At 34.3% G+C, this 16,914-nt stretch overlaps 1 protein-coding gene across 1 annotated transcript in view; it reads left to right on the top strand.

Moving 5' to 3' along the window:
* Nucleotides 1–2,419: 2,419 nt before the first annotated feature.
* Nucleotides 2,420–16,914, top strand: part of EMB (embigin) — an 88,140-nt gene continuing 73,645 nt past the window's right edge. The window contains exon 1 of the mRNA XM_045525091.2: nucleotides 2,420–2,556. Coding sequence (XP_045381047.1) covers nucleotides 2,502–2,556 — 55 coding nt within the window. The 5' untranslated portion in view covers nucleotides 2,420–2,501. The remainder of the gene's footprint in view (nucleotides 2,557–16,914) is intronic.

Here is a 16,914-nt window from a genome sequence, read left to right as displayed (position 1 = left end):
TTAGGGAATGATTTCTTTAAATATAATGACCCTCAATTTAATGACACATGGAGAACTGAGGTGTTAATTCATTCAGCAGTAAATATTTATTCCACCCCCAATGTAGGCTTTGCACTCTGCAATGTGCTGGAGGGTCCTTGGAAAACAGGGTTGGGGTGTCTGCTCTCATGGAGCACAGGTCGGGGGTAAGAAAATAATAAACAACTAAGTAAATAAACACAGATATATAACTGCAGGTTATGAGAAGTGATGGAACAGGGTACTGTGATAAGAAATGGCATAAAAGGCTTTATTTTAGGTTGGGTGGTCAGGGGAGGTACCTCTGAAGATATTACCTCTGAGCTGAGACCTGAAAGATGAGAAGAACCCAATCTCATGAGGGGACAAGGGAGCAGAATTTCAAGCAGAGCTAAGTGCAAGAGCAAAGTGAGGTGGAGATTATGACTGTTCTAAGCACAGACAGAAGGTGAGAATGGCTGGAGCTTCCTGAGGTAGGCAGATAAAAACAGAAAATGAGGTAATTACTTGTCCTTATTTCATGAATTTAATTAAAATCTTCTGGCATATTTACAAATCATAAGCCCCCTCAGTGGATTCTGAAGGCTTCTTACTGTTTAAAAGTGAATAAGAAGACACACACCAATAAAAATGAACAGAAGATTTGAAGAGATGCTTTCCAAAAGGATAGAACATGAGCACATGAAAAGATGCCTAACACCCCTGCTCAGAAGAGAAATGCAAATTAAAACTACCAGGTGATAACACTACCCACTAAAATGGCTACAACTACAAAGACTGACAATGTCAAGTGTTTGGAAGGATATGGAACTGAAACGGTTGCACATTGTTTGCGGGTCCAACTACTTCAGAAAATAATTTGGCAGTTTCTCACAAAGTTAAACATACACTGAACTGTATGATACAGCAATTTCATTCCTAGATATTTACCCCAAATAAATGAAAATACGTATCTACAGAAAAGCTTGCACACTAATGCCCATAGCAGCTGGATGATAGCAGGCAAAAATCAGAAACAATGAAAAGGTCCATTAAAATGTATCAATATAATGGCATATTCTCCTTGTAAGAAAAGGAAACAAACTGCTTACGTCTACAACTCTATGGATGAACCTCAAGAACATTATGCTGAGAGAAAGTAGCTGGACATAGACATAAGCACAAACGTGTGTGTGTGTGTGTGTGTGTGTGTGATGATTCTATCTATATGAAATTCTAGAATGGACAAAATTACTCTATAGTGACAGAAAGTGAAAGCCCATGAGACCAATGGTTGCCTGGGGCTAAGAGCGGGAAAGTGTTGCCGCAAAGAGTCATGAGGGAACTATTTGGGGTGATGCAAATGCCCTAAATCTTGATTGTGATGATGGTAATATGGGTATAGATATCTATGACAACTCACTGAACTTTACACTTAAAACAGATGCATTTTATTATATATAAGTTATACCTCAATAAAGTTCATGGGAAAGAAAAAACAGTGAATGAATTTGCTTTTGTTGATGTTCGTTATTATTGTTCATAAGATCTATTTTTTGTAGTAATCTAATGTTTCTTGTATTTCTTTTAAAATACTCACTTTTTATTATTTTATTTTCCTTTACCAGTTCTAACTGAAGTTTTAAAAAATATATTAGTATTTTACATTATGTGGTACAAAGCTATGAGAAAAATAGGATCTTTTCCTGAACTCAGTTAATTTACTGGCATTAAGGAAACCTTTGCCTTATGTTTTTTGGGGGGGACTTTTTGTTTGTTACTTTAATTTGGGGTATTGTGTTAAAGAATGACAACTATGGATATTAAAGGGAAGTTTCACAGGAAGATTTTAAATTATTGTGGTATTGTAGATTTCTCACAGGTTTAAGATTAAATGTGCCCCTAAGTGGATGTCTTAAAACTCCCTGAAAAATAGAGCCTGAGTCAGAGCTTACGTCCTAAGAGTTTATTGAGAGGGTCAATGCCAGGGCAACAAGAGTGAGAGAAAAAGAAGTGAGTCAAGGAAGGAAGAAAAGTGTTCCACTGCCAAGCAGCCACAGCTTCGAGAAGGAAGTGCAATATATTTCTCACAATTAGTAAGGAAGTTTTCAAAAAAAGGTCTTAAGGAACCCCTGCCACTTAGAACAGTCTGAGAGAGAAGGAAAGGAGAGGAATTTATCTGCTGGCTCTTTCTAGTTCCTGACTCTAATTAGTCTAAGTTTGTCCATGGGGCATTAAACCCTTACACTTCTGAGCTGTGTTGTTAGGTGCTGGCGGGGCCCTGTCCTGGGGCCCCCAACACAATACTCTGTCTGAGTCTAGACGTGATAGGAAGAACCAGAGCTGCTCTGGGTCCCATCAGGATGGGCTTGGGTGCATGGCTGCTGCGGTTCCCCTTGTGGAAAGCGCGTGAAGGCTGTGCTGGAGCAGCTGACACCTGGGAGGACTGAGACACCAGAAGTGTTGGCAGATGAAGCACCAGTGGTGACAGTAGGAGTATTCCAATGAACAACCTGTTGAAGCCTAGTTGGGGAGATGTGAACGTGGGCATCTGGGCAGGTACGTGAGGTCGGTTCTTTACTAGAAGCCAAATGAGCTTTTATAATTGCAGTCCTTTAAGTATGGGGGAAATTTGGTGGTGGTAAAGAAAGAAAGGAAAATTTTCCCTCTCGGACTATTTTGGGGTGTTTACTACTTCAAATTAATAATGATATTTGGTAACTAATTGTGCTCTTATCCTAAAAAAAAAATACTTCTCATGAAGACACAGATTAAATTTCCTTTGATGGTATTACTATATTTTATTTCTACCATGAGTCCACCTACAGTTGTACGTTTCCGAATATTCATTGATCTACAAGGATCAATACTGAGGCTCCAGTTTGGTCACATCTGCAACTTAATTAAAAATGAAACAAAATAAAATAAAATGAATCACCATAACATCATTTTTATGTATGCAAGATGAGAATTAATATAAATTTTAATTCAAATAAAGCCAAACACCACCTTAAACAAATGTCCACAAAAGTTTAAATTAAGATTTAATTTTTATAAATTAAACATGTAAAATGTTAAGCTAAATCCACTCAAAAATAAACAACTACTTTCTGGCATATAAAATTTTTCACATGGAGTCATTAATATTTTATTTATTTAAAATATAGTGTGCTAGAATTTGATAAAGTAAATTCGGTTATATAAGAAAAATTGCATGTCCCTTGCAAAATAGAAAAGGTCAGGCATTAGTAAAACCTGAATGTTGCTTCTCTTCCTTCATCCTATTTCTCCTCATTTTGGGGAAAGTACATCTACACGTATTTTCTTTGTTCTTTCAGGTTCCAAGTAATTTAATTTTTTTTTTCTCTACCAAGAATGAACCAGAGAAACATCTTGTTTCATTTTTTGCAGTACTAGGAAAATTTTTTTTAATCTCAGGAGGAAATTCTGCAGCACACATAAGTCATGGGTTGCCTTGGGAAAACGAATTCTACTAAATATTTTATAATAAATAAATATAATCAGTATGGATCACGTAGTTATAAATGTAATGCAAGATAACTTATACAAGTGAGAAAAAAGAGACACAGAAAAATAATATCAAGAAGTAAGGTCACAAACTGGCCGGTGACCAAAGGAGGTCTAGACTTTTGAGAGTGTAGTTAACCACTATATCACCAGGGACAGAATTTTAAAAATGTATGGCTAACTACATTTCTGTTTTCCCAAAAGCCCATCCTGTTGCAAGACAATTTTTGTCTGGATCTGACCTTAAAATTCAATGAAAGGAAAAGAAATATTCTCTTTGGACTCATTCAGAGTTATCTCAACAGTGTTTACACTGAATATATAATTTCAGTTCTGAGGTTGGCAAAGCAGGAGTTTTTAGGTCAAAGACTCAGTCTCTTTGAGTCTCTTTAATCAATATTTTAGTTTCAGAGAAATGGAATATTCCTGTTTGATTACAATTTGTGTTCTATAGCTTGGAGCAACTTCCATAATTAAAAATTGTATCACAGACACCTTTCTCTGGACACACATATACACACACATGCTTGTGCACATACATGCATCAGCATACACATTCACATGACATCACAAATCTTTTTTTTTAACATTTTTTATTGATTTATAATCATTTTACAATGTTGTGTCAAATTCCAGTGTTCAGTACAATTTTTCAGTCATACGTGGAAAAAGCTAGTAGATCCTCCTGGGACGAAACATGGGTGATGAATAACAAAGGGAGACTGTGTCATCATTATACTTACTCTAGGTGAGATGACACCAGTCTCTTACTCCTAATTATTAATTCTGATTTTTGTACATGTATTACTCTGTAAGTTATGATTTGAAATTGGGTAGACAACCCTTAATAACATTAGTGACATATTGTTAATTAAATACTGAGGAAAGTAATTTCCAAACTTGAAAGTAGTAAAGACTAATGAGGGTTTTTATGCAAGATAATACTCTCTTGACTAATGCTTAAACCACACAAATATTTGAGAAAATACAAATGTTTAGTCAATGAATTTTTAATTATTAAACTGTATTATGGAATATTTTATACATTCCAAAAGAACAAAAAGTTAATAAAAATCTAAATGCTAATCACTAGCTTAGAAATAAAACATTCTGATATAGTTAAAGCTGATTATGAATCTCTTTTTAATAGCATCACATTTCCTCCAACTTCTCAGGTTACTATTTTCCTGGAGTTGCTGTTTATTACTACCATGCATGGCAGACTATATATATATATGTACATATATATACACATACACACATATATATAGAGAGAGGTGTTAAATTATTTATTTAAAGAGCAGCATACTGTATATATTTTTGGCACTTTTTTCAACATTAAATTTGTAAGGTTCACCCATATGGATTTGTATAGCTTGGATTTATTCGTCCTCTCTACTATGTAAGATTCTGTTTTATGAATCTATCATAATTTGTCTATTTTCCAGTTAATGGACACTTCAGATTTTATTCTATTTTTTTCTATTACAAAAAGTACTGCCATCAGTTATTTTGATTACTATCACAGGGGGATTATTGATCCTGTGACTTGCCAAAGTGCAGGTGGCTTGTTTAAAAAAAAGTTCCACTTGCAGATGTTTTACCATGATTTGTCATATTTTTAACATTTAAGCAGATTTATTCCCTTCCAGCATTTTTACATTCAAAATATAATTATTGTGTATAGCTATTGCTTTGTATTCAATTTACATAAGGAAAGAAATGGAATATTTTAAATCTAAATTAGAGAATAATTTTCTGGGAGTTAGTTGGGGAGAAGGAGCTGTTTGATTAGTTTTATGAATAGCATTTTTTAAAATTGAAGTACAGTCAATTACAATGTGTCAATTTCTGGTGTACAGCACAACGTCCCAGTCATACATGTACATACATATATTCATTTTTATATTTTTTCATTAAATGTTATTATAAGATATTGAACATAGTTCCCTGTGCTATACAAAAGAAACTTTTAAAAAATCTATTTTTATATACAGTGGCTAACATTTGTCAATCTCAAACTCTCAAATTTATCCCCTCCCACCCCCTTTCCCTAGTAACCATAAGATTGTTTACTATGTCTGCGAGTCTGTTTCTGTTTTGTAGATGAGTTCATAGTGTCCTTTGTTTTTTTTTTAAGATTCCACATATGAGTGATATCATATGGTATTTTTCTTTCTCTGGCTTACTTCACTTAGAATGATGATCTCTAGGTCCATCCGTGTTGCTGCAAATAGCATTATTTTGTTCTTTTTTATGGCTGAGTAGTATTCCATTGTCTAAATATATCACATTCTTTATCAATTCATCTGTTGATGGACATTTAGGTTGTTTCCATGTATTGTAAATAGTGCTACTGTGAACATTGGGGTGCATGTGTCCTTTTGAGTTATAGTTTTCTTTGGATATATGCCCAGGAGTAGGATTGTTGGATCATATGGTAAGTCTATTTTTAGTTTTTAAGGAACCTCCATACTGTCCGGTCCTCCATAGTGGATGCACCAATTTAGATCCCCACCAACAGTGTAGGAGGGTTCCTTCTTCTCCACATCCTTTCCAGTATTTGTTATTTGTAGACTTTTTAATGATGGCTATTCTGACTGGTGTGAGATGATACTTTGTAGTTTTGATTTGCATTTCTCTAATAATTAGCAATGTCAAGCATCCTTTTATGTACCTGTTGGCCATCTGGATGTCTCCTTTGGAAAGATGTCTATTTAGGTCCTTTGCTCATTTTTTGATCGGGCTGCTTTTTTTTTTTTTTTTTTTGATATTAAGCTATAAGAGCTGTTTGCATATTTTGGAAATTAGTCCCTTGTCAGTCACATCATTTGCAAATATTTTCTCCCATTCTGTAGGCTGTCTTTTTGTTTTGTTGATGGTATCCTTAGCTGGGCAAAAGCTTTTAAGTTTAATTAGGTCCCATTTGTTTGTTTTTGCTTTTATTTCCATTACTCTAGGAGTTGGTTCAAAAAAATATTTCTGTGATTTGTATCAAAGAGTGTTCTGCCTATGTTTTCCTCTAGGAGTTTAATAGTATCCAGTCTTACATTTAGGTCTTTAATCTATTTTGAGTTTATTTTTGTATATGGTGTTAGAGAATGTTCTAACTTCAGTCTTTTACAGGTAGCTGTCCAGTTTTCCAAGCTCCACTTATTGAAGAGACTATCTTTCTTCCATTGTATATTCTTGCCTCCCTTGTCATAGATTAATTGACCAAAAATGCCTGAGTTTATTTCTGGACTTTCTATCCTGTTCCATTGATCTCTGTGTCTGTTTTTTTGTTGCACTGTTTTGATTACTGTAGCTTTGTAGTATAGCCTGGAGTCAGGGAGCATGATTCCTCCAACTCCATTTTTCTTTCTCAAGATTATTTTGGCTATTCGGGGTCTGTTGTGTTTCCATACAAATTTAAAAAATTTTTGTTCCAGTTCTGTAAAAAATGCCATTGGTAACTTGATAAGGATTGTATTAATCTGCATATTGCCTTGGATAGTGTGACCATTTAAACAATACTGATGCTTCCAATTCATGAACATGGTGTATCTTTCCATCTGTATTGTCTTCAATTTCTTTTATCAGTGCCTTACAGTTTTCGGAGTACAGGTCTTCTGTCTGTTTAGGTAGGTTTATTCCTAGGTATTTTCTTCTTTTTGATGCAATGGTAAATGGGATTGTTTCTTTAATTTCTTTTTTTGATATTTCATTGTTAGTATACAGCAATACAACAGATTTCTGTATATTAATTTTGTATCCTGCAACTTTACCAAATTCATTGATGAGCTCTAGTAGTTTTCTGGTAGCATCTTTAGCATTGTCTATTTATAGTATCACATCATCTGCAAACAGTGATAGTTTTACTTCTTTTCCAACTTGGATTCCTTTTATTTCTTTTCCTTCTCTGCTGTGGCTAGGCCTTCCAAAAGTTTTGTTGGAATATGTCATTATGTTGAATAAAAGTGGCGAGAGTGGGCATCCTTGTCTTGTTCCTGATCTCAGAGGAAACGCTTTCAGCTTTTCACCATTGACTGTGATGTTAGCTGTGGGTTCGTCATATATGGACTTTATTATGTTGAGATATGTTCCCTCTATGCCCAGTTTCTGGAGATTTTTTTTTATCATAAATGGATGTTGAATTTTATCAAAAGCTTTTTCTGCATATATTGAGAAGATCATATGGTTTTTTATTCTTCAGTTTGTTAATGTGGTATATCACACTGATTGATTTGCAGGTATTGAAAAACCCTTCCATCCCTGGGATAAACCCCACTTGATCATGGTGTATAATCCTTGTAATGTACTGTTGGATTCAGTTTGCTAGTTATTTTGTTGTGGATGTTTGCATCTATGTTCATCAGTGATATTGCCCTGTAATTTTCTTTTTTTGTGATATCTTTGTCTGGTTTTGGTTTCAAGGTGATGGTGGCCTCATAGAATGAGTTTGGAAGTGTTCCTTTCTCTGCATTTTTTTAGAATAGTTTCAAAAGAAAAAGCATTATCATAAACGGATCCTCCTTTCCCCCATCTAGACTGTCTGATCGCTCCCTTTCTGTAGACCTTTGGACTCAGGGTCTATGCATTACTTGCCTTTCCTGTCAATGCAGCCATGTTTATACACCTGTGTATTTTTAAAAGTTTTTTTTTACATTGATATGTATTATTTTTATACTCCCTTTTAAGTTACCTATCTGTAGCTCAAGTTCTTGAGTCTCTCTAATCTTTCTATTGTGTCTGCTCAAACACTTTCATGGCCATTTATTTATGTGATTGCCGTATGTGTTGTTAGTTTTTAATTGTCAGTTTATTCTAGTGAGGCTTTTGTCCTCTCTTTCTTGTGAGATTATACATGTGGAACAGCTTTAAGGAACAGCCTTGCATTAGCTTTGCCAAGTGGCCTAATGGTAATCACTGTCTCAGGAATAGCATGATGTATTAACAATATATGTTAATTTTACCATCAAGCCCACCATAGCCATAGGACTAGAATTTCACTTAATTTGGGATTTTTTTTTTTCCTCATAGACCAGAGGCAGAGACAAAACAAGCTTTCTTGTTATTTCCCCATGATATTGGGCAATTTAAAAAATCAAATCATCCACCAAATGCATAGATATTTGGGGGTTCCAGCTCTGTTCAGATCCCTCAGTTCCAATTTTCTGTCATATGGAAGCCCAAGGGCACATCCTCTGTCTCAGTCTCACATGGGATGTACAGCTTGAGTCCCTAAAGTTCTGGGAAGAAAAAGCACATCACAGGACAGTTTCAGGTTCCACTCATATTCTTACCATTTGGTTTTCAGTTTCCATTTTATTTCTGGTACCTACCAATTTGCCTCTTTGTTGCAAACTTAGTTACACATTCAAAATAAGTTGTGTTATATATCCCATGTCATATTTAGGTATTCACAGTGGTGGTAGGGTTTCAAGTTATCTTAATTAGTTTTCCTGCTAGAAACAGGAGTTGCATTTTACAGAACTGTACAGTCAGGAAAAATTATTTCAAAAGTGAATTTATCCTTTAGTGGGAATAACAATTGCTAGTAAGCTCATTTTGGTAGAATTAGATACTGTTTTCTATACTACTAAATTTCAAAATAAATGGGCACTTCATTAAATTTGCCACTACAGATATATATATAGGAGCTTTGAATTGGTAGAACTCTTCCTAAATTTAATAAATAAATAAATAATTAAAAAGCTTTCTCCAAATGTAAAATATTACTAAGAATATCAATAAAATAGGGAAGATAAGACATCAGAAGACTATAACTTTGTGGAATACTCAGAAGATATGAAACATATTTTTCTCAACAAATTGGAGTTAATTTATACCCTGGCTAAAAACCGAGCTGTAAAGGTAGTTGTATAAAACAGATTGCAACAATGCTGATGTAACTGTCACATTTCAATTTACTTCACAAGCATTTGAGATGCATCTAAAATGTGCTGTGCTCAGTTTGGGCTACCCAAATATGGGATTATTCTCAGATACCTTATTGTCTAGAATGAGAATGGTACGTAAAAAACATTAAGACCCGAAATAATGGTGCAGTACTAACAGCACGTATAAGAGACAGAAGTAACACAAGGAAGGAAGACTTCACTGGAAACTGCACCCTAGCAAAAATTTGAGAGATAAATAGGATTTGACATGTAAACTAACAAGGAAGGGACATTTGAGACACAGTGGAAACGCCTCACACGTTATGTGCAACTTAATGGAAATGATGCTTAACTGGGACCATCTATACTGAACAAAAGTATATTAATATTTATTCACAGAGTTGGAACCAGAGGACCTTGGAATATCTGAGTTTCCACTCATTAGTTTGATTCAGTTATTCATCAAGAAGAAATACATTTGAGAACTGAAGCAGATTTCCCATATACAAGAAAAGCAACCAATTGGAAAGTGGAATATAAATCTTAGAACTTGCTATCCTACAGTCAAAGGAGAAACATGAATTAACTTGGATGGGAGCCTGTTTTGTACCAATGCAGATGCAGGCTGCATGTCAGCAATGGTTGTATGTTCAGCACTCCATCATAGGCTCCCTTTTTCTCTACATATTTTGTATGTAATGTGGTAGTTTTGAACAGAAGCAGGAGCCACCCTAGATTTGATTCAAATCTAAGCTTCACAACCTGCGAGTTCCATGACTTTGGAGAAATTACTCAACCTCTGAATACCTCAGTTTATGCATGTGCACAATGGGAATAATCTGGTAATGACCCCGGGTCGTTGTAAGGCTTAAGTGTGTTAACATGTGCACAAGCATTAAGAGAACTGACTGGAATTTAGGAGATATTAGCTATTTTCATTATTGCTGTGTGGATAGTCTGCCTTGGTTTTGTCACTCATTCCTGTTATAATACAAAACATCTGTTCAGAGTTCATTTGGAAAAAAATCCCACATATCCACAAATCAATAATGTAAGTATTGTCTATGGGGTAGTGTTCAAAGAAACCTTAATCTTACCTACAAAATTTAAAAATTTGTACACAGAGAATACTTTTATGTATTACTTACACGCGATACAAATTTGCAAGCATTACTACCCTCCACTTGTAGTTCTAGTTTAATGCTGGCTGAGATTCAAGTTTTATCTTAGCAAGGATACTTACTTTATCTTTTGAGCTCTTTTCAGATTAATTACAGATGTAATCAGTATTTCCCTTTCTCTCCCTGTGGCTACATTTAACATTCATTCATTCGTCATTCATTCAATCATTCCTCTAGTCTTCAGTTACTGAGTTCTATGTACAGACATTACTTCTAATTATTTAGGTATGAGTTATAGTTTGATGTTCACAATTAGCAGAAGGGTGAAAGAAAACAAAAAAATATGGTACAGACACACTTGAAGCATCTCAGCAGGAAATCAGTATTTTAGGAAAAATTACAAGGCTTGTAAGAAACACAAAATGATTATCATATATGCATAAAGAATAGGTAAAATGCTGATGGTAGCACCACCTGGGCAATTTTAAATTTAGCTTGTAATGAAGGAGGGGATGTTTTTCACACTTAGATATGTGATTTTTTTTTTAAGGAAAATAAACTTAAATACAGCCAATCAAATATAAAGCCCAAATAGAATATTACTTCTGTAATATATTAGGAAAAAGATCAAAAAATATTTTGGCAGCTCTGTAGGTAGAATAGATGATAGTTGATTAAACTATGCATAAAGCAATGAGGAAGAAAGTAAAATTTATATTAAGGTTTGTTTGTGGTTGCATTGTTTATTTTTTCTGCAAATAGGAAATAAAAAAATACTCTGAGGCACTTTTTTTGATGATTTTTTTTTTAAATTGAGGCAACACTGGCTGATAACATTATATGTTTCATATGTACAACATTATATTCAGATCTCCATATGCACTACAGTGTGCTAACCAGCAAAGGTTTAGTTTCCATTTTGTCACCATACATACAGTTGACCCCCTTGACCCATTTCACCTTCCCTGACCCCCTTCCCCTCTAATAACCACTAATCTTGAACTAAATTTTTGTAACAAAATACTTGACTTAACCTGACAAAATGTTTTTTCCTTCTTTTTTTGCTTTCTCTTTTTAAAAGAAATCTAGATATCGTACTTTTAGAAAGAATCTCCATTTCTCTATTTTGGTGGAAAATATGTAAGGTTTGGCATTTCAGACAGTTTCATTTTGAAGTATCTTCATTTTACGAGTCTCATGATACATTCCCATGCTGCTTAAAAAAAATTTTTCCCCTCCACTGAGTTTGAGAATCTTTCTTAATATACAGGGCCTTATATTAATATACACTTCCCAGTATTCTAGTTGCTTCTCACATTCAACCAGCTTGTTTCGTCCTGCCCGTTGCTATTTCAGATGTGCTCCCTCCTGCAAGACAGCCCTACCCTAAGCTTTAGTAAACACATTCCCCCCGAAACCCCACCTGATAGCCTTCATGACTAGTCTGTCACCCCAGTACTTGTACCATTAATTTAGATAAACCTAATTTGTACTTACTGGTTCCTCGTATGTAGTGTGTTTGGTTAAAACAATAGCTGAATTCTCCTTACACTTGCCTTATAAATATTTTTTAAAACTCTTAAAGAGTAGAAAATATGTCATACTTATTTTGTGTTTTCTTTTCCATTCCTTGAATCTTTATGTAAGATAACGAATGAGTATTTTATTTCTCTTCTAAATTCTAATAGATAAAGTATCCAAAACGAAACAAAACAATAATTTGGTCACTATAAACTCTACCTATAAAGGCCAATTTTTCTTAGATTTTTACTCTAAAGATGATCACAGAATCCTTTAAATGACTGGATTTGCTCTGAGTCTACAAGAACTAAATTTATTTTATTTGCTTAGGCACTTTCTTATCCTAAGAGAACATGTGTTTGTTGCACACCAAACCAGACGGGAAACAGAGGCGGCCAAATGAGTTTAATTCAGAGTATGTTTTCAATGTGTACCTTAAAAATACATAGAAGTTTAATGATTTGTTTTGATTTTTAAATTCTCAGAACAGCCTTCTCTCTCAATTCTTGCTAGCTAAGGGCCTACTTCCCAATTTTCTGTGTACCAGGTAAAAGGGGAAAAAAAAATCACTTTATATATGAACATTGCCCAAAGGTGTCTGTGAGATATATTTAGCAGTATTATAAGGAAGGTCATTATCATGAGAAAAGAGAGACCTGAAAAAAAAGAAGTGCTTTCAACAATTTCCTTTTTTTGAAATTGTTTGAATCTGTTGAGTGTTCCATGAGATGATTTTTAAATCTAGGAGAACAAATTTATGAGAGTTTTTTTTCCCCTTAAGTGTGTGGGATATCACAAGATGATGTAAGACAAAAACGAAATTGAGTATTTGGACAGCTTTGAAACTAAGCTGAATTTAAACGTAGAAATAGATAAAAATGTATCTTTCTAAATTTTTGAAGTGGGGATCTACCTTCTATCTCTATGCCTTTACCGTATTGCTTACTACATACATTTTAATAGATCACACATATAAAAGTTTGTCATTTCTTCCTTTAAAAATGACTCCACCCATGTCAATTTTCCTTCTTTCCTTTATTCTGTGATGACACTTTATGCCTGGATAAGCACAAAGCATTATTGCTGCCTATTAACGTCCTAGTTTGCATCTTCAATGTATCTCATAAACCAAGGTCAAAGCTTCTAAAACACTATTTTTTAATAGCAACACCTCTTGCTCAAGAACCACAATGGTCCACGACTGCTACTTCCATGGGAAAAGACCACTGATGTAGGTAGGAATCAGGTGGTAGCTCCAACATCTGTACAACATCTGTAAGCCTTCTCCACTATAAAAATTAACAATGATAATATCTAACTCACAAAGTTGTCAAAAGTAGTTTTGTTAAAAGGATCAAAAAGGTAAGTATCTCAAAGCAGTTTTAAAATGGTAAAGCCCTATACAGATGGAAGAGTAAACTATGTAAGTTTCAGGCCTTCTCATGAATGGACTACTACGTACCTGTCTAACCTTATTACCCATCACATTTATAGACATACTCTGCTCCAAGTAGACTGAACCTTCTGTCCTAACATGTCATATCTAGCCCCATCTTTATTTCTGCTTGCTCATTCTGTCTGCTCACATCTCCCCCTTTACATCCTACCTAACTGCCCAGGAAAACCCTTTATTCTGAGTTCATTCTCAAACTCTGACCTCCTGCTGCAGGAATCTTCATATCATACTTCATGGATTAGATTTACAGTCATATCACCAGACCCTAGAAGGCAGTCTGTGAACACACAGTAGGTATGCAGTAAATAGCTGTCAATGGGTTGGTTTTGGGGTCAATTCTCTTTCCTCTAAATGCAATGGCATTATTTGTTAGCTTGGGAAGCCAAAGGAAACTAATTAAAGTCACTTGTGATGGTTAATTTTATGTCTCAATTTGACTGGGCCACAGTGTGACCAGATAGATATTTGGTGAAATACTATTTTGGATATTCTTGTGAAGCTGTCTGGATGAGGCTGACATTTGAATCAGTAGACTGAGTAAGGCAGATTGCCCTCCCTAATGTGGATGGGCCTTATCCTATCAGTTAAAGGTCTAAACAGAACAAAAAGGCTGAGTACTGGGAAACTCCTTCTGCCTGACTGCCTTTGAACTGAGATAACCAGTTTTCTGGCCTTCAGACTCGAACTGAAACATTGACTCTTTCTGGGTCTCATACCTATGGGCCTAAAGACTGGAACTATGGTATCAGCTCTCCTGGGTCTCTAACTTTCTTACTCACCCTGCAGTCTCCAAGACTGCATGAGCAAATTCCTTGTAATAATAAATACACATATACATACATATATACATACCCTAATACAGTCACACTTGCCACAGTAGGGTCCCTTAGGATGCTTTTTTGTCAGTGACTTTTTCAAATACAAATTACTCTTAAATCTCTATGGAAATAAAAAGAAAACAAAACAAATAAACAACAATAAGCCAAAATGAACCAACCAACCAATCAAAAAAAAAAAAAGAATGAAAGAAAATCAAATGGTCAAATGCTCTACAATTAAGATATACTCTAGAGAGAACATATAGAGAACTTTAAAACAAAAGAAAAAACTTACCAGAAATTTAGCTATAAGCATGAATAACAAAATTCTATCTCATTTAAATTTGAGAGAAAGAAATATTTTAGGACACTCAGTCACAAAGCCCAAGGAATAAACATTTAGTTAGAGTGAGCATATTAAGAAATGACTGTGTACTTCTTATTATTCAACTCTCTCAGAAGATACTTTGGGAGTATGTGCATTATGTACATACCTAACTTAAGTTTTTTAAAAATAGGATGTCACTCATTAGAAATCTTAAAATATGATCATTTCCATCTGACTAACTTGAACAATTTAATATACTTTCCCATCTTGATCTCAAGGGTTGTCTTTCTAGTGGCATTTTTGTACTTTGTAATAAAATTTGAACCAGACACTTCTTGATGGGAACAATAGTTCACAGTATTCTTATTCTCATTCTTATCCTTATTTTACTTCAAATCTCTGTGCCTTTGAGCCCTTGATCTACATAGCTTCCCATGTCTTCTGCACTCTGTTTTACAGTTTCACCTTGGGTCATTGGACTGAACACAGACTCCATAAAGTTAGGGCCCTTTTTGATTTTGCTTGCACTTAAAATGGTGTCTGGCCCATTGTAAAAGATCAAAAAATTTTATGGATGAAAAAAATAGCAAAATAGTGTGTAGAAAGAAGAATTCAGCAGTCTGTTCAGGAAGATTTCCATTAGAAAATGAGATTTGAGTAAAATCTTAATTTGTAAAATTTTGCTATACTACCTAAACTTAACAGGTAATATTAAGACTAAGATAATGATAAAGGGCTTCCAAATATACCTAAAACAATGTATACATTTTTTATCAGAAGCAAATTAATGGATTCAATTACCTTACTTAAGTGAAACCATTTTATAATATAGAATCTCATTAAGAACAGAACAGTTTTCTGTTAACTGTTAAATATAAAACATGTAATACTTAGCACCAGTAATTTAAGAGAATTCCCAACAATTTCAATGCCAATTGTTTTTTAGAGAACTTATATGCCTTTTTTGTGATTAAAAAAAAAACAAAAAATTTCAAAACTGTGTGGTTCTGGAGCAGAGGGGAAGGAAACAACAAACTTTAAAATTTCTTCATTGCCCATCTTTGGTATAAATTTGCAAGTTTCACAGTATGCATTTGTTACCTAGGTGGAAAAAAGTAAAGATTTTTCCTACTTCAGAATTATTAAACAAGTAAAAATATGTAAAAAAAAATAAATGACTGAAAAATTAAAGTACAGAGAAGTACAATAATTTTAAAAAATTAAAGTAAAAACTGCATAAGTGTGTCTGGCAGTTGGATTTGTGAGGTATGATATTCCCTGCTCGTTGTCTTGCTAGATCTTTTTCAAAGTAGCTCCTGAAGAATAATGGAAAAATTCCAACTGCCCACTTCTTACCTACTTACATATTTTAACTTCTTGATTATCCAACTTCTTGGATGTCTTTATCTGCTTTCTTACTTCACAGAGATAAATTCCCTTGTCTTTGTTGTTTTTTAAAAATTATTTATTTATTTATTTATTTATTTATTTATTTATTTATTTATTTATTTATTTTGGAGGAGGTAATTAGGCTTTTATTCATTTATTTTAATAGAAGTACTGGAGATTGAACCCAGGTAGGCACACACTCTACCACTGAGCTATACCCTTCCCCTGTTTGTTGTTTGCTTTTATTTCTCTTTTCTAGAATCCTTCCCTCCCTTTCCTTGTCTGTGTCTTGTACAGAAGAAATATGGTTATAATAATTGTGTTGTGTATTTGGACTTACATGTTACCTCCTATCCTCTGGTACATTAATTGACTAAACCCTTATATGTAGTAAGATCTTAATGTGGTGCTTTTTTATTCAATTAGAACAAAGATCTCAGTTTCCTCATTTGGAAGTTAAGAGGGAGTGGACCTTTAATCACAGAATCCATCTGCCCCATTCCTCCAACAAACCAGCTTTATTTCCTGTATTTCTTACTTAAGAAGCATGAAAACACCAGTCACTGAACTGTCCAGACCCCAAATAAGAATTCTAGCTTTGGCTTCTTCCCTTTTGTTTCTTACATCCTAGAGCTAAGTAACCCCCAACCCCTGTATATTCTGTTTCCTAAATAACTCTTGAATTAATCTATTTCTTTCCATCTCCTGTCTTATTTATTCCAAACCATTTTCCACCCCAAAAAAGCCATGTTAACTCTTATTTGGAACTCCTGTGTATTTCCCCTCCTTGTGTTTTAAGGTACAAATTCTAACATATACTGAAGGACCTTTTAGACTCTGGCTCCAGCCTTCTTCCTTCAACTTGGATTTCCCC

Source organism: Camelus bactrianus, chromosome 3 (assembly GCF_048773025.1).
Source record: "Camelus bactrianus isolate YW-2024 breed Bactrian camel chromosome 3, ASM4877302v1, whole genome shotgun sequence".
NCBI classification, from domain to species: Eukaryota; Metazoa; Chordata; class Mammalia; order Artiodactyla; family Camelidae; genus Camelus; species Camelus bactrianus.
Note: the sequence above shows the minus strand (reverse complement) of the source record. Positions and strands in the feature narration are given on the sequence as shown.